The sequence below is a fragment of the Erythrolamprus reginae genome, chromosome 4 (genome assembly GCF_031021105.1).
Source record: "Erythrolamprus reginae isolate rEryReg1 chromosome 4, rEryReg1.hap1, whole genome shotgun sequence".
Classification (NCBI taxonomy): domain Eukaryota; kingdom Metazoa; phylum Chordata; class Lepidosauria; order Squamata; family Dipsadidae; genus Erythrolamprus; species Erythrolamprus reginae.
The window spans coordinates 18,337,101-18,361,705 of record NC_091953.1 but is presented as its reverse complement, the minus strand read 5'-3'; the positions used below and the strand labels follow the sequence as shown (position 1 = coordinate 18,361,705).

Here is a 24,605-nt window from a genome sequence, read left to right as displayed (position 1 = left end):
TCTGATCCAAGCTGTTTACCTTCAAAAGTAATAGTAATAGAGAGTGAGTCTTTCTCAGGTACACAAGCCCATGACAATTATATTGATGGGAAACTGGGATATTTAACATTTAGAACACACACTCATCTATTGATAAGTCTGAAATCTTTTATTAGGGATGATAATTTACAGATCATTGGCAGCTTCCCCAAAGCTTTTTATGCATACTATTCACATATGTTGCCAAAAATCAAAGTTTCAGAAGATATTTTATTTTGTTTATGTTTTTTTTATAAGACTGAATGATATTTTTTTTTTACAAATTATTACATTTAAGATAAATTTAGGAATTTTGGGAGTGTAGAGGGTTTTTTTTGGAGACCATCAATTTCTGGACCCATCAATATTTTGGAATTTTGTCACCAACATGGCACACAAAGAGGAAATAAAGATCTTCCAAAGTAATAAATTTCCAAATGAGAGATCATTACTCAGAAAAATGAAGAAAAAAAAAAAATTAAAAAATCATGAAATGGGCCTGTATAAATTATGCTTTTTATTTTTATGAATTAAGATAAAGGTATATAGCTGATTATTTTTCTTCACCAATATATATATGCAACACAATATAACTCCAAGTAAATCAAACTTCTGTGAAATCAATCTGTCCACTTAGGAAGCAGCACTGATTGACAATCAATTTCACCTGCTGTTGTGCACATTCAACTTTATACAGAACAAAGTATTCAATGAGAATATTTCATTCATTCAGATCTAGGATGTGTTATTTGAGTGTTCCCTTTAGTTTTTTGAGCAGTATATTTCCAGTTGAATCTTTAGATTCTCTTGTAGTCAGGAGGGGAGAAAGGAAAATAAAGTTAATAGGAAAGCCAATAGTAATACAACTCTATAGAAATACATCAGACAATTCTCAGTATAACAGCAGAATCAATTTTAAAAAAACATAAGGTTTTTCACAGTTGAGATAAATGGCAAAAGGTGGTGGTTGTTGGGGCAGCAAAGAATTAAATGAAAACAGATGATAAGTTCACGGAATACACCACCAAAATACAACAGGTTAATCTTTATTTATTTTATTATTTATTTATTATTTAGATTTGTATGCTGCCCCTCTCCGAAGACTCCGAAGACTTTATGGATTTCAATCTGGAATTTATAAGGAAGAAAATATAGTGGACTTGTTGTCTAAAATAAATAACTATCCTGAAAACTTCCTGGTTATATTTTTTGTTATTATTCTGATACCACATAATTAGAGTTAAAATGATGGGGAACATGGCAATTTCTAATGAAACATTTCTTTTCAGAAAGTCTATGTTGTAGTCATTTGGTGACTTGAAACTACTATTATTACTCTGTTTGCTACCACTACCACTACCATTTCTCTTTCTTCTTCTTTTTGCTGGGAACTAAAAACAGGTAATCAACATCTTAGGAATTTTCTGGCATGGTTTCACCTAGTTTTTCAGTCCAAGATTTCTGAGAGTCTGTAGGGTCAATCCAATTGCAGAAAGCCAAATTAGCATTTGTGGATTAATGGGACAACTACTTGTATTTGTTCTACTAGGGGAATAATATAATACCTTCCCAAAATTATTTCCTTCTACCCATAGGGCAGCCAAGGCTGATTTAAAAAAAAATATATTTAAACTATTTTAAACTATATTTAAACTCAAATACAATTTAATTTTATTTGTTTAAAAGAAATTTAAATGGAGAAAATCATCGCCGTTTTGACTCTAGATTAATTGGAGAAGTAAATGTAAAGAAAGACAAAGTGGCTGATTACTGCAATCAATTGCTGGGTAGAGTTTAGAGAATGTCATGGTTGTTTCTCTATTTATACCACTTCTATCTGCCCCCTGCCCTGAACCAGCTATAAACAGAGTGGCAAAATCAGTGATTTCCAGAAAGAAGATTTAAAATGAAGGACATTTAGCCCTATAGCATCTGGAGAAGTGAATGTTACTAAGGACTGCACAAAGTTAAGCAGAGAACAAATAACGTCTTATTAAAGAAAGCATAAAATTCATATTTTAATTTCTAAAGTTTTAAAGCCTAAAACCAGTGGTGGGTTCCTATAGATATGGTCAGGTACGCAGTACCGGTAGCAAAAGTTTGGTCAGGTACACAGCAAAATTTTGATTTTGTTTCTCTTTTCCCCCCCCTTCCGGGATATGGGTATGTTTTTCCTATCACAGTAAATGAGGTTGAATGTATATAATTTTAGAACAGCTGTGCGTGCATGTGTGTACATACACTTTATATAGGAGATAATCAGGAGTGGGCTACTGCCCGGACATGGGGGAACGCAGTGGGGTAGCAAAAATATGAGCCGGGGTGGCGCAGGAGGTAGAGTGCTGTACTGCAGGCCACTGAAGCTGACTGTACATCTGAAGGTCAGCGGTTCACATCTCATCACCGGCTCAAGGTTGACTCAGCCTTCCATCCTTCCGAGGGGGGTAAAATGAGGACCCGGATTGTGGGGGCAATAGCCGAGCTCTGTTAAAAAGTGTTATTGCTAGCATGTTGAAGCCGCCCTGAGTCTAAGGAGAAGGGCGGCATAAAAATCAATCAATCAATCAATCAATCAATCAATCAATCAAACAAACAAACAAACACATAAATCTCCACCCCAGAACACCCAATTGTCGTACACTGGCCTGAGTCGCCTCGAGAAGGGCGGCATAGAAATCTAATAAATAAATAAATAAATTTGCACTGAACAATGTTGAAACAAAATGCATAAGCCACGCCCACAGTGTGGTAGTAACATTTTTGGTAGCCCATCACTGCCTAAGACATATACCTTTCGATTAAGAAAACAGAGTTGGGATGCTCCTGTTAATAAAATAAGCACTTGGAAACATTATCTTTTATTGTTTGATGTTGTAAAACTTCTCATTAGCAACTTAGAACTCATTAATATTGTCCTGTTAGAAATAGGTTTTTTTTAATTAAAGAACAAACCTGCTGGGTCATAAAACCTGAAATTGTTCTTGAATATGACAATTTGTAATTCTTTGGAGTTCTAGAGATACTTTCTAGAAATAAATCTAAGAAACCAAAAATTTTGGTATTATTTTCTCTGTTAAGCATCTAAAAAGCATTTAGGTTTGCATCTATTTATCTTTTAAACCAAAGTACCAATATAAAGCCATGCCTTCCTACGGCACAAGATTTCCAATTAATGCATATTTTGATGGTGCTCTGTCGTAATATATTATCACTGGTGTTCAGGATTAACTGTTTCTCCTCTGCAATATTATTGTTTGCAAACGAAGTCAGAATTCCAGAAATCCTTTCTTGAACTTCATTTCCATCCTAAATAAACTATCTCAGTTAATCTATGATCGATGCTTCTGAAAACATTCCACAGGAAGAAAGCCACACCTTCTTCACATGTGGAAACCTTGTCAACAACAATTCTGTTTACTATTAATAAGGTTCTTCTCCATCCAGTGAAATAATGGTTAGAGGGATGCAGATTTAGAAATTAGACCTCTAATCCCACTGGCCAAATGACTTTTGGATCAAGGATGTGAAAAATGAAGGTGTTTTGAGTAATATATGTACCTGGAAATTGCAGTGGTGTAAATTGTTTGCTGAACTGTTTGCTGAATTGAGTTAAGATTGTCCATTCTACAATCCCATAGTTTTACAGCTAACCCCACAGCAATTATTTAGGTAAAAAAATCAACATCACATCCAGCGTGATCTTCACTGCATTCTCCAACAGCCAAAAGTACAGTATCTTAAAACCATTAGTTTGACTTTGTTGTGATAAGAGCCCATCACTTTTAAGTTGCAACGGCCGACATAAAATAGGGAGCACAATTCAATACTATCAGAAAATTGAGCACTAGTTCAAAGCCTTCAATTATGTTATACTTCACGGTTCCAAAAATATAATTTTGTACGCACTCCCACTCATGTAAAATAATTCAAATGTAATAATTTCCATAATAAACCAATGTGAAGGAGCCCCCCCCCCCTCCCTTCACCAGACATGGTACATTCACGGTTCTGGACTGTATTTCTGTAAAACATGTGGTTAGAAAACTACTGCAATTTGCAGAAATTTTTTTAAAGGATACAAAAAACCTGATGTAGAATAATTTACTTTTGGAAATGTATTTTAATTCTATCAATGTGGGACAAAGCAAAACTCTTCAGTCAGTGATAAAAGATCACAGTATGAAAAAAATAACTATTCATCTTCCTTGATGTAGAAAGATTTCCCATGTTATCAGTTTTCTGCAGACATCACTTTACAGCGTATTAATCAGAATAGCAATATGTCTTATGTAGATGCCAATATCAAATACTCTTCTAAGTATTTCATTCCATTGCAAGGTCACAACACTTCCAAAATGGACTCATTTTGAGGTCAGACCATTTCTGGATCACTCAGAATGGTCCACATTCAAGAGAGGTCATTTTTTACATTCCTATAACTCTCATCGATATTGTTAGGTCAGACACGAAGGGGGCAGGGCATGAATGTAATTTTCATGAAATTATGGAAACTTAAATGACTGCTTAACGATTGCTCAATCAGCTTAGGCCAGAGGTCTTCAAACTTGGCAACTTTAAGATTAGTGGATTTCAACTCCCAGAATTATCCAACCATCTATGGGACTTGAAGTCCACAAGTCTTAAAGTTGCCAAGTTTGGGGACCCCTGGTTTAGGCAAACAAGGCCCAATGGCATGCATATACTGAAGGAACAACAGTCGAGATCTGGGGGACATTGAATTATCTGCTTCCACTTGGGACAAGTTCAAACAAGATTCTGAGAAATTGATTATTTAACTATAACTGGAAAGAGCACTTTTGGTGTGTTTTCCAGAGATTTATTTATTTATTTATTTATTTATTGGATTTGTATGCCACCCCTCTCCGTAGACTCGGGGCGGCTAACAACAGTGATAAAAACAACATGTGACAATCCAATACTAAAGCAGCTAAAAACCCTTATTTTAAAACCAATCATACATACACACATACCATACATAAATTGTAGAGGCCTAGGGGGAAAGAATATCTCAGTTCCCCCATGCCTGACGACAGAGGTGGGCTTTAAGAAGCTTACGAAAGGCAAGAAGGGTGGGGGCAATTCTAATCTCTGGGGGGAGCTGGTTCCAGAGGGCCAGGGCCGCCACAGAGAAGACTCTTCCCCTGGGTCCCGCCAAACGACATTGTTTAGTTGACGGGACCCGGAGAAGGCCCAAACTGTGGGACCTAGTTGGTCGCTGGGATTCGTGCGGCAGAAGGCGGTCCCGGAGATAACCTGGCCCGGTGCCATGAAGGGCTTTATAGGTCATAACCAACACTTTGAATTGTGACCGGAAACTGATCGGCAACCAATGCAAACTGCGGAGTGTTGGTGTGACATGGGCATATTTAGGGAAGCCCATGATTGCTCTCGCAGCTGCATTCTGCACGATCTGAAGTTTCCGAACACTTTTCAAAGGTAGCCCCATGTAGAGAGCGTTACAGTAGTCAAGCCTCGAGGTGATGAGGGCATGAGTGACTGTGAGCAGTGACTCCCGATCCAAATAGGGCCGCAGCTGGTGCACCAGGCGAACCTGGGCAAACGCCCCCCTCGCCACAGCTGAAAGATGTTTCTCTAATGTGAGCTGTGGATCGAGGACACCCAAGTTGCCGACCCTCTCTGAGGGGGTTAGTAATTCCACCCCCCCAGGGTAATGGATGGACAGATGTAATTGTCCTTGGGAGGCAAAACCCACAGCCACTCCGTCTTATCAGGGTTGAGTTTGAGTCTGTTGACACCCATCCAGACCCCAACAGCCTCCAGACACCTCCAGATATCTTATGGACCATAGTAGAAAGCAGATAGTTGGAACTGAAAAAGGAGTCTGCTGTTATTGAATATGACTGTTCTTATGGCTTTTAAAAGCAATAAACAATCTCAAATCAGATAATCCAATTCTTCTCATACAAAACTATATATTTAGATGAGAAAGTGCCATTGTACCCTAAATTAAAAAGACCTTTCCCCCTTTCTTTTTTAGCATTTCTTTGTATGCTGCATCTTTTAATTTTTAAGCCTTAGGACCAGATCTTTCTCACTATATAGAAAGCAATCAATTTTTCTTGGATTCTAATTGGGATAAAAAAAAGAAAACTATTTAAGCACTGAAACTGATCTGTTTCCAGATGTAACCATTGTAAAAGCAGATAAGTATGAAGATTTTGCACTGCAGTATCTAGATTTTAAAACCAGGTAGAATTGGGACTCTATTGATTAATGAGAAAGGATATAAAGTGGACTTAAGTGATGCTTCTTTCTGCATTAATCTGCAGTCACAAATAGCTGACTGAATAATGTTTTGTTTTGTTTGTCTTTAAAATTAATGCTATTTGGTTTTACATTGCTATTGATTTCCTATACATAAAATAGCTTTTAATTAATGGAAGCTTTGCAACATGGAAAACATTTTGGCAGAATTCATAGCTTATTTTGCAAATCTCACCCCACATATGCAGCCCTACTGCCCAAAATAATGCATTTAGGGGAAATCTACAATATATTATACTAAAGATTGTTGACAATAAGCAGGATTTTGCAAAAAAAAAAAAAGATAAATAGAAATTGTTGACATCAAGATTAGATAGAATTACTAGGAAAAAATACAAATAATCAAGTGGTTTAATTTTTAAAGAAAAACCTACACAACGGACATATTAAACCATATTATTCTATACTATAGAAGTGACATTCTATATAGAGAATTTAGGAACTCCAGTTTTCTCATCTGAAACTCTGAAAATTGTGCTTTACGGATTGTTGCTCATTCCTCCTTACAGAACAAAAATGATAATTGAACCCATTTGCTTGAGTCTACATCGTAAGCATTAAGGAGTCTGGTACTAAAATCATGATCCGTGCATATATGTACTACTACGTTTTGAAATATTATTCTCTTCCCCAGATCAGGAGTATTTGGTAGAACACCACCGCCACCACGTGGTTTTTCTTGTGATAACACCAGCTACTGCAGACACTGTTATTATCAGACAGGCTTTTTCATTCTCCAGAGGTGTCGGATATGATTTTCAACACCTGACAGGATGATTGAAACACTGAAAGCTATATTACCACGTTATTTGGAAACAGCGTAAAATTTCTGTCTTGTCACCTACAGATTCATCTATTGTTTTTTCTTCAAAAAGTAGCCAATGCAATTCTCCTCTCTCAGCATAACCACAACAATCCTGCAAGCAACTCAAAAAGGTTGCTGGAACTGAATATATTCAAAACATTGCCCACAAGATCATATGCTGCAATGTCCTGCCTGTCGGCGACTACTTCAGCTTCAACCACAACAACACAAGAGCACACAACAGATTTAAACTTAATATTAACCGCTCCAAACTTGACTGTAAAAAATATGACTTCAGTAATCGAGTTGTCGAAACGTGGAACTCATTACCGGACTCTATAGTGTCATCCCCAAACCCCCAACACTTTACCCTTAGATTATCTACGGTTGACCTATCCAGATTCCTAAGAGGTCAGTAAGGGGCGAGTACAAGTGCACTAGAGTGCCTTCCGTCCCCTGTCCTATTGCTCTCCTATCTCTCCTATACCTTTCTTCTATTCCTATATCTCTTCTTCTATTCTTTCATTGATATGTTCTATTACTATATCTTCTTTTCTATTCTTTAATAGATATATTTTACTATGAGTATTTCCTCTATAACCTTCATCATGTATTTTACTATGTGTATATATACACACTAAAACTATCATTGTGTATTGGAATAAATAAACAAGCAAACAAACAAACAAACAAATGAATAAAACCATAGAAATGGTGGTAGAATTAAGGAAAAAGCTTCCCATACCTCTACCTCCTACAATACTAGACAACATAGTATCACCAGTAAAGACCTACAAATTTTTAGGTTCTATCATATCGCAAGATCTAAAATAGTCACCTAACATCAAAAATGTCATAAAACAACAACAACAAAGAATGTTTTTTCTGCGCCAACTCAGAAAGATAAAATTGCCCAAGGAGCTGCTGTACAGTTCTATAGAGGAATTATTGAGTCTTGTCATCTGCACCTCTATAACTGTCTTGTTCGGTTCTGTAACCCAACAAGAAAGTCACAGGCTTCGGAGGATAATTAGAACTGCAGAAAAAACAATTGCTACCAACCGGTCTTCCATTGAGGACCTGTATCCTGCACAAAACAAAAAGAGAGCTGTGAAAATAGTTACACACCCTGGACACAACCAGCTTCAATTCCTACCCTCAAAACGACACTATAGAGCACTGCACATCAGAACAACTAGACACAAGAATAGTTTTTTCCTGAATGCCATCACTCTGCTAAACAAATAATTCCCTCAATGCTGTCAAACTATTTACTAAGTCTGCATTACTATTAAACTTCTCATCATTCCCATCACTCATCTCCTCCCACAAATGACTTTATGACTAACTTTGTTGCTTGTATCCTTAAGATTTATATTACCATAATATTGATTGTTTCCTGATTGCTTATTTGACACCTATGACAATCATTAAGTGTTTCCTAATATTGTTTCCTAATATGATTTGACTGCTTATTGGAGTACCATTAAGTGTTATACCTTATGATTTTTGATTAACTTTTCCTTTATGTACATTGAGAGCATATGCACCAAGACAAATTTATTTATTTATTTGAATTTTTTATGCCTCCCTTCTCCTTAGCCTCAGGGAGGCCTACAACATGTTAGCAATAGCACTTTTTAACAGAGCCAGCATATTGCCCCCACAATCCAGGTCTCATTTTACCCACCTCGGAAGGATGGAAGGCTGAGTCAACCTTGAGCCGGTGGTTCCTTGTCAATAAAATTCTATTCTATTCCATTCCATTCCATTCCATTCCACTCCACGCCACGCCATGCCATCTTATCCTATCCTATTCTATGTTTCATGGCTGTGGAAGAATTTTAATGCAGGTGGACACTGTACTTTTGAATTATATACTGTGTTTGTTTCTATAATTTCAGAGACCATTTGCCTGTCCTAACCGTAAGTTCTAAACGGTTCTAATAATGTGCAATCAAGTGAAAAGAGAATCAAGAACTAATAATCATTTAAAAAATTGGAACATTGTAATTTAAGTCATATTAAGCAGGCAAAGGACCCATCCTAGGTTAGGACATCAATGTATCATCTCCCATTACCTGGCATCGTAGTCTTCATGATATCAATGCCAACCTGACAATCAGGTTCAGCTGCCAGCACAGTGTAATTTCCTTGATGAGAAACATTAAAGCTGAAATTGGACTGGGTGCTGCTTAATGCGTTTACAAGGACAGGTTTGCCTTGCAAAGTCCTTTGCAACTGTATTTTGTTCCAAGGAATCTTCAGCCTTTCCGCAATCAATTTTCTTATCATCAGGCGGCCAGCCTGCAAAATAAAATAAACAAAACTCACAACATGTAAATTGTTCCATGTGAGTAAAATAAAAATGTACTGGTATTACAATATTATTTGCTTGAAAAACATTTGGACTACACCTTATGGAGTAAATGACAATTCAGTTACACTTTTAAAAAAAAAGCAATATGAAAGGATTCAGTATTGCAATTACCATATTTTCTTAAAACTTCTCTGCTTCTTTGAAGAATTTAAAAATAAACTGTTCTACGATTCATTGACAAAATCATTTTATAAAGTAGGTGTCGCTGAGAGAACAAGATAAAGTTTCATGGCAAAGCAGAGACTTGAATTTTACTCTTTAAGCAATACAGTCATACCTCGTCTTACGAACCTAATTGGTTCCAGGGGGAGGTTCGTAAGACGAAAGGTTCGTAAGACGAAACATTGTTTCCCATAGGAAACAATGTAAAGTCAATTAATCCGTGCAACCAACCCCCCCCCCCCCGCAAAAAAACGCTGCCGCCCGGCTGTCACCTTTTAAAATAGCCTGGGGGCTTCTCAGCGACCTCCCGAACGCCGAACGCCAAACCCGAACTTCCGTGTTCGGCGTTTGGAGGCTGCTGGGAAGCCCCCCGGCTGTTTTAAAAGGTGACAGGCAGGCTGGGACGCTTCCCAGCAGCCTCCCGAACCCCGAACCTGAAAGTTCGGCAAAAGTTCGGGGTTCGGGAGGTTGCTGGGAAGCCCCCCAGCCCGGCTGTCACCTTTTAAAACAGCCGGGCGGCTTCCCAGCAGCCTCCCGAAGCTGAATGCCAAACCCGAACTTCTGGGTTCGGCGTTCGGAGGCTGCTGGGAAGCCCCGCCGCCCGGCTGTCACCTTTTAAAACAGCCGGGGGGCTTCCCAGCAGCCTCCTGAATGCCAAACCCGGAAGTTCGGGTTTGGCGTTTGTAACACGAAAAAAGTTCGTAAGAAGAGGCAATTTTTTTCTGAACCCCGGGTTCGTATCTCGAGTTGTTCGTAAGACGGGGGGTTCGTATCTTGAGGTACCACTGTACTTGAGACTTTAAAAACATTGCATTTAATTCTGAAAGATAGGAACCCATTATATGTACTAGCTCCATAGCATTACTCCATTAAATCTTTTGATAGATTTTTTCACACATTTCCCATGTTTTATATCTATTGACAGCATTTATATTGATAAAATAGTTATCTGCAGATACTGTATTTCTAAATTTGCCAGATTCCTGATTATTAAAAAAATCATTTTTTCCAATAATGCAATACACATCCCCTTACATGTAAACAATCTACATTTTTCAAAAATCTGACTATAGTTTGACAAGTTGCTATCATAAAATTGCCTGCAACAATTTTTGTTTTAATGTCTGGTACAATTTCTGGTACAACTGCTGAGTTCTAATTTCCAGAGCATTAAATCTACTTATTTCTTCATTTTATGAAGTAAGTGAAAATGAATCTGAATTCCCTCCAATAATCTGAAAAGACTGTGTTACTAATATGGGACAATTTGACTAGAATACTGCAGTATTTAGAATGATTTCCCATTCATAATTCTTTGATTTGTGATGAAGTGGATTTATAAACAATTTCAACTCGGTTTGTACTATGTTCCATTCTTAAATATGTTCCTAAATCAGTTTTTTTAATATTTCTTATTAAATATTCAAGCTCCTCATTTCAATATTCAGTAATATTTTATAAATTATTGAAACTAAACCCATTTCTTATATGAAGCAATGGCCTATCAATTTCAGTATTTTTCTAAAAAGAAATGTTCAGATGAGTGTTAATCTTCATTCAGAAACTAATTCATTTAACAACCATTCACAGTTATGGTGGTGATGAAAAAATAACTTTATATTCAATCCTTATATTTATGGTTTTTCCTGGCGAAGGAAAGCTTAAGTAAGACCATAAGCATAGTTGTGGTCTCAATTAGTGACCATTTCTCTTAATGATTGATTTGCTTAGTATGCCGAGGATGACCTAATAATAAATAACAAACAAACGAGTAGTATATTTTTCTAAAAAATCATTTTTTAAAAAATGATTCCCTTCATTTTTGACAGTGCTGCTTTGAATCCCAGCGAGGGGAGCTTCAGGGGAATCCCAGCGCTTCAGCTGGCAATGGAAGTCTGGAAGTGCAGTTTCCCAGTGAGGGGAGCCTCAGGGGAATCCCAGCGCTTCGGCTGGCAACGGAAGTCCAGAGGCGGGTTTCCCAGCAAGGGGAAGCTCAGGGAAATCCCAGCACTTCAGCTGGCAATGGAAGTCTGCATTGGTTGCCGATCAATTTCCGGTCACAATTCAAAGTGTTGGTTATGACCTTTAAAGCCCTTCATGGCACTGGACCAGAATATCTCCGAGACCGCCTGCTGCCGCACGAATCCCAGCGACCGATTAGGTCCCACAGAGTGGGTCTTCTCCGGGTCCCGTCAACTAAACAATGTCGGTTGGCGGGCCCCAGGGGAAGACCCTTCTCTGTGGCGGCCCCGGCCCTCTGGAACCAACTCCCCCCGGAGATTAGAACTGCCCCTACACTCCTTGCCTTTCGTAAGCTCCTTAAGACCCACCTTTGTCATCAGGCATGGGGGAACTGAGACATCTCCCCCGGGCATATACAATTTATGAATGGTATGTCTGTATGTATGTTTGTTTAGAAAATGGGGTTTTTAAAATATTTTTAAATAGTAATTTAGATTTGTTGTAAATTGTTTTTCACTTTGTTGTGAGCCGCCCCGAGTCTGCGGAGAGGGGCGGCATACAAATCTAAATAATAAATAATAAATAAAGTCCGGAGGTGGGGCATCCCAGTGGCAGCGGCTTGGGTTCGTAAGGTGAAAATAGTTCGGAAGAAGAGGCAAACAAATCTTAAGCACCGGGTTTGTACCACAAAAAGTTTGTATGAAGAGGGGTTCATAAGATGAGGTATCACTGTACAATGTGAAGATAGATTATGAGGTCTAGAAAGCAGGTTTAATTCTCTTGAAGATTTTTTAAGAGATAAAAACCCTAACGGAGTTAAAAATCCTAACAGAGAAAAGAATGTCTTGTCCCCATAAGAAATCAATGTTTTTAGGACTAACATACTGTCCGAACACTTATTTTAAATAACAAATAAATAAAATCAATGGAATTTGAAAATTTTCGCTTTTCTTCAGTTTAAATGATTGAAATCAACTTATATTCAGAATGATTAAATTTATGTAAGCAAGAGAAATATATAAATGCTTACTTTGTCATGAAATGGGTGACTTTTGTTTATACTGAAAAATCTAATTATAATATGTGCCCAGACACATATTTCTCTATAACATCAAAGTGAATTTTAAAATCAGATTTATTTATGTATTGAATGATTGGTTTCTACATTTTCTACTATTATGGAATGAAATATACTGATACATAATGCACTTGTGTGTTATTTCCAGAACTTCAGCGCCATCTGTAGAGCATAATTTCAGCCTTTTATAAAGACTCATCTTGTTACTAAATTATTTGATGTTACTAAAACTTAGAAGAATGCTAAAGTATTTTATAAAATAGTAATGCCACCAAAGCCTCTCCTGCCACGTACCTCAGCCTACTAAAAACATGACATGCAATTTTCAGCCAAAGCTTCTATGTTATGGAAATCTGGGGAAAGGCACCAGATGTATACCGCACGAATCCCAGCAGCCGATAAGGTCCCACAGAGTTGGCCTTCTCTGGGTCCCGTCGACCAAACAATGTCGTTCGGCGGGCCCCAGGGGAAGAGCCTTCTCTGTGGCGGCCCCGGCCCTCTGGAATCAACTCCCCCCGGAGATTAGAATGGCCCCCACCCTCCTTGTCTTTCGCAAGTTACTCAAGACCCACCTATATCGCCAGGCATGGGGGAATTAAGACATCTCCCCCAGGCTTTCTTATATTTTATGTTTGGTATGTATGTGTTGTATGGTTTTTAAATTGTTGGGGTTTTTTAATGTAATTTTATTATTAGATTTGTTCCATTGTTATACTGTTTTTATTGTTGTTGTGAGCCGCCCCAAGTCTTCGGAGAGGGGCGGCATACAAATCTAATAAATTGAATTGAATTGAATTGAATTAATGATTTCATACAAGAGATGATGGAAAATTTCTAATTTAATTTCTCACGCAGCAAGAGCAACCCTACTGATATTTGGCTTAATATCCACTATAGCCCTGAAAGAAGTGCATTAAACCATACAGGTTTAAAGCACTGGTCCCTTCTAAAATTTCCAAGCCAAACAGAATGTTTCAAAGGTGAATAAGAGCATACCATAGCAGCTTTGGCATCCCGACTAAAGACGAACTGTTCAACGCGCTTTTTCTCTTCTGGCTGCACAAGGCGCATGGCTAACAACCACTCCTCACAGCAAGGGGCCCAGGCGCGGTATGAAAATGCCCAGCGTATACTTTCCATGGCGAGGTGCTCCAAGGACACACCCTACAAAGTGATGTGGTCAAATATACGCATTCCAATCATCTGGGGGGAAAAGAAGCAAAGTTGATCAAACTTTTGAAGTTGCTGGCCTTGGTTTGAAAGACTTAAATTTGGAGGACAAAACAATCACTATTTATTCTACCCTCCCTCCTAAGGTTATCAAAAATGCAAACCCGTGGCTACAAAAATAAGTTTACCTACGTATTCACTAGTTTACAAAGCATTTTAGAAGTTCAGAAGAAATTTAAAGGTAAATAATTATTTGAACTAATTTTAAAGTGTCAGAAGAGTACATCTGCAATAAAAAGGTGTATAAGTAGAGTGACTATATTTTCTTGGGGGGGAAAATTAAAGGAAAAATCTGAAAAATGGGCAAATCTGAAAGAGGTTCATAAAAAATTTAAAAAATCATTTTATGTTTATAACTTTGCTTTAAAAAGGAAAATTGAAGAGCAAAACCAAGAAAGTAAATCTAAAGGAGCTTGCTGAAATAAAGGACTACACTTTATAATAAAGAACCTACAGTCAGTACTGAAAGTCAAATCTGGCCCTAGATTATGCCTCAGTTTAGCTTCCCAGTTTTACTCCATTTAAGAGCACTTTATTAGGGTACCCTGATAAAATGGGATCTCTCAGTGAAAAGGGAAGAGAGAGCTTCAAGCCCCATATTTACCTTCTTTTTATAGTTAAAGCATGCAAAGAAAATGCATAGAGGAAAATTGATTGGACAGGGTAAAAGTAACTTTCCCTTTGAAGAGGCAGTTATATGTTGTCAAACATGTTACAAATTTCCATTATATAATATCACACATGTTCATTAAAATAAGGTCTGCGGTCAGAAGGGGCATAACTATAAAGAAAAAGATTGTTTGGAATTCACAAAAGACAGAAAGCAGACCCCAATTTGTACTAGCAAACTTTTTTCTTATCTGGAGCAAACCTCCAGCTTCTTTATCAATTTGGGAATGTTAAAAGCTAATAAACCTGAATATTATTTTAAAAGAGAGAAAGTCAATTAAATTAAAATACAAAGTAACGATATTATTTAACAAATGACAAAACTCACTTCAATTGCCCCTCGCTGTACATGGGAGAAAGAAATATAGGGTGGTATAAAGCAGAAGTCTCCAAAACTTGACAAGTTTTAAGACTTGTAGACTGCAACTCCCAGAATCCCTCAGCATGACTGGATAAGGAATTCTGGGAGTTGAAGACCACAAATCTTAAACTTGCCAACGTTGGAGACCCCTGAGAATCTCCATAGTCTCAGGGTAATGTATTTACTTCCCAGCCAATCATTGGACAGATCAGAGTGAGTCAGAAGAGATTCCACCCAATCACAACCAGGCTTACTTGCAAGGCAACGTAACGGGGATGAGGGGGGGGGGACGCAAAAGACAGAATAGAAATATCAGGCGCTAACGATGCTTACCACCAGCCCTCTGCTTCTCTAAACGATGTTTTAAACCAGAAGCCGGAGAGGGCGGAAACGCAAAATGCGCCGACCAATCGAGGCATAGCCGCCCAGGAGAAATCTAGCCAATCAGCGCTGATCGCAAAACCTCTGCAGTGTGCATAGAACTAGAAATTTAAAGACAATTGCTCTCGTGGCGTATTCCTGTCCAGGATTTTACCACCGTTCAATAAAAGAATGACCTTTATCAATAAGATACAGAAGGGTTAATGGGGTTCCTAAGGGTAAACTCGGGCTCAGCGGCATTGCGCTTCATTGCGGTTGGGGAGAGGCGGAGTTAAATAAGTGATTGACATCTGCACGTACGAATCGCAATGCAACATTGTTTTGACTGATAGGAGGGAAGCCAATGGACGAACTGTGGTGGGTTTTACGCGGGCGACGTAGCGTATGTTTCCTGCGGCTCCTTTGGAGGGTGGAGGTAAGTAATAATGACGCGTTACAGCCAGAATTTTTTTTTAAAGGGTGGGGTGAGAAATGGGCTTCTCTGAATGATAGTGAATTCAATTCTCGCCAAAGGACGTTACACTGGGGGAACTGGTTACGAAGCCCCTTCTCTTCAGAAATGGGGCCGATTGAAGGGAAAATCGCTTTTCGTTAAAAGCCTGAGAGGCCATAATGAGCATGCGCACGTACTTGGGCATGCGCAAAAGGAACTAAGTTGGCACCTCTGGTGGGCGTGGCGTGAAAAGTGGCTAGTGTTTCTCAAGCTTGGCCATTTGAAGATGTGTGGACTTCAACTCCCAGAATTCCCTAACCAGCAGCGCTGGCTGGGGAATTCTGGGAGTTGAAGTCCACATCTTCAAACGGCCAAGCTTGAGAAACACTCTAAGACTAGGCGATGCTTGATCCATTTACAATTAGAAAAACAATTATACTACCCACTTTTGTGATAGGTGGACAACATTAGCCACACGGGCCTAGGCTAGAAAAACCGAGTTCGAGTCCCCACTTAATGCACCAAGCCAGCTGGGGTCACCTTGTGCCAGTCACCCTCTTTGGCCCTAGGAAGGGGGCAATGGCCAATCGATTCTGGAAAAAAAACCATGCCAAAACTGCATAGATGCATAGGGGCGCCAATGAAATAGCACTTTTATGTGTAACTTGTGTCAAACTGGCCTTATTTCCTGCTGGAAAATCGATGAAAAAGCTCAGCACCACCTCCTTCCCTCCCCGAAAATCTGCTGCCTTCCAGAACTGCTGGAATTACAATTTCCAGAATCTCCAGATCGCAAAGGATCCCTTTTTTTTTTAGTGTTTTGATCCAAAGGATTCGGAAGGTAGTGGGGTTTTTTTGAGGGGGGAGAGATCACTGTACTGTACTTTATTTACACCTAAAGCTTTGAATAGAGCTATATTTTTCAGATATAAGGAATATTATTCAGACAGATGTTCTGTATATCCATTTCGGTTATAGAAGGAGACTGAAGGGGGCATATTTGAGTCAGAAAAGGACTGCAAACTCAAAAGATATTCCAGCTAACACAAGATATAACTGCTAACAAATTACAATTTCAGTGCAGTAATTGTTACCGAATAATTCCAAGGAAAATGCCTGGATAGTATTTAACAATATTTGTTACTATTGCTAAAACTGCTACATTTTAATTTATTTTATTTTGTGATGTTTATATGTCGCCCAACTCCAGCAAGGCTCTTTCATTAGGTTTATTGTGGGGTTATTTATGTCCGCTAAGAATTAGGGAGAAAACTTCCCATCCCTTGCAAGTGTTGTTAGCCCCAGCCATGAAATGGTGGATCTACAAATATTTTAAAGTTGTTTATTCTAACCGAGTTCTGAAGTGAGACTGCTCAATTAAATTTTCGCTGTATTTCTTTGATTATGAAAACGGATAGCAGAAATCTTTATTTAATTTTGTAGGTTTGTGTTGTGCCCAAGTAATCTGAAATGCAAACTCTACATTTCTGATGCTTAATATATTCACGCTAATATGGATTATTTAAAAGTGTCATCTTTTATGAATTTATAATTTAAGATATTAACAGAAGTTTGTGACTGGAAATAAGTGATCAATAGATCACTTATCTATGATTTAGTCCTATGCTATTTTGTTTTAGCACGTAAGAGTGTTCTTTACTGCAATAACTACAGAAGGATTCAACACAGAAGGTATAGCTTTTATTAATTTAGCTGCATGTCCCAGTAAGAAGCCTAGGAAATAATATTTCCTGCTAGATTCTGGCACATTTCTGTGGCTTCCATATCTCACTAATGGCACGATTTTGCTTGATAAATGAGATTTAAACACATTTTGCTACTCCAAGTAAATCAAACTTCTGTGAAATCAAACTGTCCACTTAGGAAGCAACACTGATTGACAATCAATTTCACATGCTGTTGTGCACATTCAACTTTGTACAGAACAAAGTATTCAATGAGAATATTTCATTCATTCAGATCTAGGATGTGTTACTTGAGTGTTCCCTTTATTTTTTTGAGCAGTATATATTTATTTATTTATTTATTTATTTATTGGATTTGTATGCCGCCCCTCTCCAGAGACTCGGGGCGGCTAACAGCGACAATAAAACAGTGTACAATAGTAATTTGGTATTGATGATTAAAAATCAATTAATATAAAAACCAAACATACATACATACATACCATGCATAGAATTGTAAAGGCCTAGGGGGAAAGAGGATCTCAATTCCCCCATGCCTGGCGGCAGAGGTGGGTTTTAAGTTGTTTACGAAAGGCAAGGAGGGTGGGGGCAGTTCTAATCTCTGGGGGGAGTTGGTTCCAGAGGGCCGGGGCCGCCACAGAGAAGGCTCTTCCCCTGGGTCCCGCCAGGCGACATTGCTTAGTTGACGGGACCCGGAGAAGATCCACTCTGTGGGACCTAACTGGTCGCTGGCCAAGAGGCAAAAGGAAGTATTAAGCTACTCCCATAATTGTGTATACCAGGATGATTCAACAAAACAACAACACACACGTGTATGTGTGTGTGCGCGCGCATGTGTGTTTTTCTTGTTGGATCACCTTGATGTATTGAAAGAGCGTCACAGCTTCCTTTTTGCCTCTTGGCCCAACCCAGGGCCATTTCCAAGGCAATTAATTTGTTCATAGCCGACCATAGCCAACTGTATGTGTCACATGTTTTTGCTGATTTTTTTAAATTAAGGAAAACTAGGATAGTACTATTTTGGCCTTGTTCTGGCCTCATCAGCTAGCAGGATCAAATACCAGTAAGGGTATGGCTAGCTGATGAGGCCAGAATAAGGCCAAAATAGTACTATCCTAGTCTCCCTTAATTTTAAAAATTCAGCAAAATCATGAGACATACATACATACATACGTACGTACATATAATGTGTCTGTGTAACATTCAACATATATGTGTGTAAATTTTCACAGGTATAGGTGTTGTGATTGGCTCTGGACCAGCTCCTGCAATGGGCAATTTGGATGTTGGCTTAGGAGAGTCCTCAGGTTCCCAGAGACTTGTCTTACGGCCATCAGTTTCTGACAGTGAGGATTCATTGCCAAGGTCAGACACTGGGAGAGAAGAAGAATCAGATAGAGAGATGGATGCAGCCAGCCCATTAGTTAATGACCCCATTAGTGGGTCATCAGACTCGGAGGAGGATCGGTGGATAGATGCCAGAATGTGCAGGCTCACAGCTAGAAGGGACCAACTGCGCAGGTATCGTCAGAGATAACGGAGAATACCTGTGGCTGAGGCAATTAGGCTAATGGAGTTGCTGATAAATTACCAGCGTTGCAGAGAGCGCATATGGGAGTTTATCCATTTGGAGAAGGATACCTTCTGCTTGCTTTGTTCCTGGCCTTTCACAGCCTTTTTTGGGATATTTCACAGCTAAATAAATCTTGTGGATTCACTCGAAGAGGTGGCTGTGACACACTCACAGCTGGTCTTATCTGTGCTGTTTGTTTTTGTCTCTCACAGCTTTCAAGGACGGTTATATGTGTGTGAGCTAATCTGCTCAGTTTAAAGTGCGTGTGTACAGCTTTATTTTGGATAAACGGCTTTTCTGTTTACTTTACAACAGCATGTGTGTTTGAATTTACATTTCTGACTTAATTGGGGCTCGTAATATGAAGCCCGGCATAACAATAGGTATGTACGTTTTGGTGTGTTTGTGTCTTTTCCCATGTAAGATTGAGAGTATCTTTGTGATGTTTCAACGAGATCATGCTATGTAGTTGTGTAGTCAACAAACAAATCACAACATCAAGTCAATCAACTAACCAAAATGTGGCTTCATCAACCAATCAAAATATTACAACACAGCCATCCAACCCACTTGCAGCAGTTGAACCAGCATTCCACACACTGCACCATTTACAGAAAAACGGCAGCTCCAACCCCACTTTATTCGCAGCAGCACAAAGCCAGAAACACCAGCCTGAAGGTGACGAGTCTGATCTCGTCGAAACGTTGCAAAGACACTTTCCATCTTACGCGGGAAAGACCCGAACACACCAAAACTTACATGCGTGTCAAAAAGTAATAAAAATCATAGACCTCCTGGGACAAAGAGAAAAGATGTAGTGAACAACTGAAATATTCACAAATTATATCTATTACTTACTATTACTTCTATTATTATTATTATTACCTGAGTAGAGCTACACCTTTGTCATCATTTAGTTTTTCCTATGAATTGGTACAGCTAAGCTAACAAGAATGTAAAGTTTAATATATGTGTTTGAACATACTGTCTTAGTTTTTTGCTTAATGATCCAGAATAGATGATCAAATTACTGATTTATAATTGCTGTCTTATTTAAGAGTGACCTGCTATGTAATGTAGTTTAAATGAGAAGGCAAATTTTACTGACATGAGAAGTAAAATGGGAAATCATTGAACATAATCATTGTCACAATTCTCCAGATTTCTAACATATCGTTTTGTGACCATGTGGCCATTATTTTACTTATGAGCCTACTGTTTTTTTAAGTGTTTATGTCCTATTTTTTCTTTTAATCTTACTTCAAAGCTGCAAGAACTAGTGCAATTCCACTTTTCTACTTTTTATTTAGTAGTTTCTACTCAATTTCTATTCTACCTAAAATTAGATAATGGAGATGATTTTCAGAATATTTAACTATTTGCAGAGAAACAATAAAAATTGTATTACAGGAGCCCCACTAAATTCAGTGGAATTTACTTCTTAATAGCAGTAAATAGGATTGTGTTGCTAGTTAATTGTCCTTCCAGGAACATGCTTCTGGGTTGGAAGATGTAAATCATAAAGCAATGCAGGTATTTCAGTATCATTGAGGTACAGTGTATCATTATATTCAAAATATTATAATTTAACCACTGAAACCCCTTCTCTGCCTATGTTATTTTATCCCTTGATTATGTTTATTTAGATTTGTATGTTTATTTAGATTTGTATGCCGCCCCTCTCCGCAGACTCGGAGATTAGAAATATAGATAAAGCCTACGTACCAGAGAAATTAGAATTTCCATATTTTAATTAAGATTAATATGAATACACTACTGTACTTCATATAGAGCAGTGTTTCCCAACCTTGGCCACTTGATTTGGACTTCAACTCCCAGAATTCCCCAGCCAGCAAATGCTGGCTGGGGAATTCTTGGAGTTGAAGTCCAGATATCTTCAAGTGGCCAAGGATGGGAAACACTGATATAGAGGACATGCTTCAATACATCAGGATTATGACATATTTTTTTCTCTCTCAGAAATTTGTTATGAAAATAATAATGTTTATAATGTGTATATTATGTCTGTCAACAGTAAAAGATTAAAGAGGCCATGGACAACCAGTATAATTTGAATCACACCCCAACTTGCAATGGAATTTCAACTCATGACAAGAAAACCAGTTCTTTGGTGGCTGAAGATCATGGTCAGAGAATCTTAGCCATACTGCAAAGCTTCAGAGCTCAAAACATATTTTTTGACTTTAAAATACTTGTAAAAGATGAAGCGATTCCCTGCCATCGTTGTGTGCTAGCAGCATGTAGTGACTTTTTCAGGTAAATATATTTCTAACTTTGCTCCTTTTCTATTGTATGTTGTTAAAGTTGACTAAAAACATATAGAGTCTGCCCATGCAATTTAAATTGTAGAATTCTTTGATGCCGACTTACACAAATTACATAAAGTTGCATAGTTATATAAAAATCAATAATTCAGTCAGTTACTTTAAAAATTGCAGGGATTTTAAAAGTATCTCTTGATTTTCTGCAATCATATTCCAGGTTATTTAGGAGCCCCATGGAATTCAAAGGTTCTTCCTATATGTGCCTGTAAGAGGATTGTACTTTTGTTGTTATCATAACATGATGTTTCTTCTACTACATAAAATAAGCAAGCATGTATACTGAGAACAGTACTGATTATCTCATTTGAGGTCTGAGATTTTTTTTTTCCGGATTAAATTGTATGGATATTGGTGATGATGACAAAACATGTTAATCATCTATATTTTAATTACAGGGCCATGTTTGAAGTTAACATGAAAGAAAGAGATGGTGGGAGTGTTACGATAAGTAATTTAACACCCAAGGCAGTGAAGGCATTTTTAGATTATGCTTATACTGGAAAAACTGAGATAACAAATGATAATGTGGAAATGTTCTTTCAGCTGTCATCCTTCCTTCAAGTTTCACTTCTTTCAAAAGCTTGCAGTGACTTTTTAATTAAGAATATCGATCTTGTTAACTGTTTGCAACTCTTATCCATTTCTGAAAGTTATGGCTCCACCAAGCTGTTAGAGTGTACACTTGAGTATGCCCGGCTCCATTTTTCCTTGCTTCTCCAATCAAATGATTTCTTGGAAATGAATTTTGAGATACTGCAAAAATGCCTAGAAGCTGATGAGTTGAACGTACCTGATGAAGAATCTGTGTTGAAAGCTGTCTTTTGGTGGATGAAACATGACTTAGAAACAAGGCATAAGTATCTTCCTCATTTGATGAAAAAGATCAGGTTACATCAGTTACCTGAAAAGACATTGCAGGATATTTTGCACTCTGAGGAACAGTTACTTAAAACCACAAATTGCTTAGTAGTAATCAAGGAAGCAATTGAAAATGTACAGAATTTCAATGGGCTTTTCCCAGATCCCCGCCCATCAACTACCGAAAAATACATACTGGTTCATAAAACTGAAGAAAATAAAGTTAATCAACATACATTTTGCTATAATATTAAAACTGATCAGTGGAAAGAACTGATAAAAATAAATGTATTTGATCTACCTGGATCAAGTCTGTCTAGTTATGGTGAAAAAATATTCATAACTGGTGGGTGTAAAGGTAACTGTTTCCGGACTATTAGACTTCATATTGCTGAAATGTTTCATGATGCCACCGATCAAACTTGGTGTTACTGCCCAGCAAATGATAGCTTCTCATTAGTATCTGTCATGAAGAATCCAAGGACAATGCATACGTCTGTTGTGACATTAAATTGTTTGTATGTGATAGGAGGGAAGACAAGAGCATCTCAGGATATCAAAAGCCTTTTGGATGTTGAAGCATATAATCCCTTGACTAGAGAGTGGAAATCTGTGAGTCCATTACCAAGGGGCATCTACTATCCAGAAGCAAGTGCCTGCCATAGTGTAATATATGTGCTTGGTTCCGAAATTGAAATTACAGATGCCTTTAATCCATCTCTTGATTGCTTTTTTAAATATAATGCTGTAACAGATCAGTGGTCTGAGCTAGTAGCAGAATTTGGGCAATTCTTCCATGCAACCTTGATCAAAGCTATTCCAGTAAATTGCACTTTATACATCTGTGATCTTTCCACTTACAAAGTTTATAGCTTTTGTCCGGAAACCTGCATCTGGAAAGGAGAAGGCTCGTTTGAGTGTGCTGGTTTTAATGCAGGGGCAGTTGGAATAGAAGATAAAATATACATTCTGGGTGGAGATTATGCTCCTGATGAAATAACTGATGAAGTACAGGTGTATCATAGTAGTAGATCTGAATGGGAAGAAGTTGCGCCTATGCCAAAGGCACTTACTGAGTTTCATTGTCAGGTGATTCAGTTTAATAAATTCAGGGATCCTTGGTTCCAAAAGCAATGTGATACAAACGATTATACATAAGTATCTTAATTATTCTTATTTATTTATTTGTTTGTTTATTTATTTATTTATTTATTTATTTATTTATTTATTTATTTATTTATTTATTGCCAGCCATCATAGTCACTGTGATTTTAAAGTAACCAAATATTAGGGTCCCAATCTACCAAACCATATTTCCTCTTTATTTTCATAGAATGTGGATTGGTAATTGCTCTATAGTTAATGTATTAAGACACATCATTTGAGTTTGGATGGCCTGTGTTTAATAGTAATTTATTAATAAATTATTAAATAAATTATTGAATTTATACACCCCTTCCTTCCTTCCTTCCTTCCTTCCTTCCTTCCTTCCTTCCTTCCTTCCTTACTTACTTACTTACTTACTTACTTAAACTCTGCCAAATAGCTGCCTACTTTTGATATTGCGAGCAGTTTCTAAAATAATTGGGGGGGAGAATAATTCGTTCAAAAATTATATTAGACAACTTGTAATTATCCCCACAATTTCTATAAATTTATTTAAAATGGCATCCATAGGCTGAATACATTTTTTTAAAAAATTGTTTTATTATTAAAATGAAAACATTTACATCTTATAATACAACATGAGATACAATTCGAAACATAAGGACAAACAGTACAGAAAAAAAAAGAAAAAAAAGAAAAACAAAAGAAAAACCTATAGACAAAACGAGTAAAAGTGTCGGCGAGTAAATGGGGGAGTTGTATTGAGAACGAAAATTGGGTCAAATTGTATATGCTCATTACCATGTTTCGAGGATTGTATCAGAAGGGTTCAATGCCAGAGTTGAAATAAACACATTGCGGAGAAGTTAACAGATAATAATAAATCTACATATCTAAATATATATAACATCTCGTGTTATTTTATGAGATAATAAAATGGTTTATACCAGATTTGTGACAGTTCGAAGTGTAGTCAAAAATCACAATCTTATAGCCTATTGTTCACGCTTTTGCTTCCTAGCCAGTTATAAAAAGGGTCCCAACACTCGTTGAACGTAGCCGAGGATTCATTTCTAACTTGTGAAGTCAATTTTGACATTTCTGCACAGTATAATATTTTTTTAATTATTACTTCATTTGGGGGTACTTCTTCGTTCTTCCACCACTGCGCATATGAAAGTCTAGCTGCGGTTACTAAATGAATGATTAGGTGTACTTGGGATTTCGATAG

At 37.7% G+C, this 24,605-nt stretch overlaps 2 protein-coding genes across 6 annotated transcripts in view; one reads left to right on the top strand and one right to left on the bottom strand.

The window, feature by feature from the left end:
- AASDHPPT (aminoadipate-semialdehyde dehydrogenase-phosphopantetheinyl transferase) overlaps positions 1-15,435 on the bottom strand; it is a 31,286-nt gene extending 15,851 nt beyond the window's left edge. The window contains exons 1-3 of one of the 3 annotated variants that reach the window (XM_070749709.1): positions 15,305-15,435; positions 13,708-13,914; positions 9,211-9,436 (exon numbers count right to left, since the gene is read on the bottom strand). In XM_070749709.1, the coding sequence (XP_070605810.1) occupies positions 9,211-9,436; positions 13,708-13,851 (370 nt within the window). In that variant the 5' untranslated portion in view covers positions 13,852-13,914; positions 15,305-15,435. Of the gene's footprint in view, positions 1-9,210; positions 9,437-13,707; positions 13,915-14,938; positions 15,043-15,225 lie in introns of those variants that run through there. The other 2 variants (XM_070749710.1, XM_070749708.1) reach the window with 2 other exon arrangements.
- A 169-nt stretch (positions 15,436-15,604) lies between these two features.
- Positions 15,605-23,504, top strand: KBTBD3 (kelch repeat and BTB domain containing 3). Of its 3 annotated transcripts, none has more exons than XM_070751671.1 (3): positions 15,605-15,767; positions 21,100-21,341; positions 21,805-23,504. In XM_070751671.1, exons 2-3 carry the CDS (start codon positions 21,118-21,120, stop codon positions 23,423-23,425), a joined length of 1,845 nt encoding a protein of 614 aa, XP_070607772.1. In that variant the 5' UTR covers positions 15,605-15,767; positions 21,100-21,117; the 3' UTR covers positions 23,426-23,504. The 3 variants fall into 3 exon arrangements, with proteins under 3 accessions (XP_070607772.1, XP_070607774.1, XP_070607773.1); XM_070751673.1 differs by lacking the exon at positions 15,605-15,767 and adding an exon at positions 20,576-20,597; XM_070751672.1 differs by lacking the exon at positions 15,605-15,767 and having other exon boundaries at positions 21,027-21,341.
- The last annotated feature ends 1,101 nt before the right edge of the window (positions 23,505-24,605 follow it).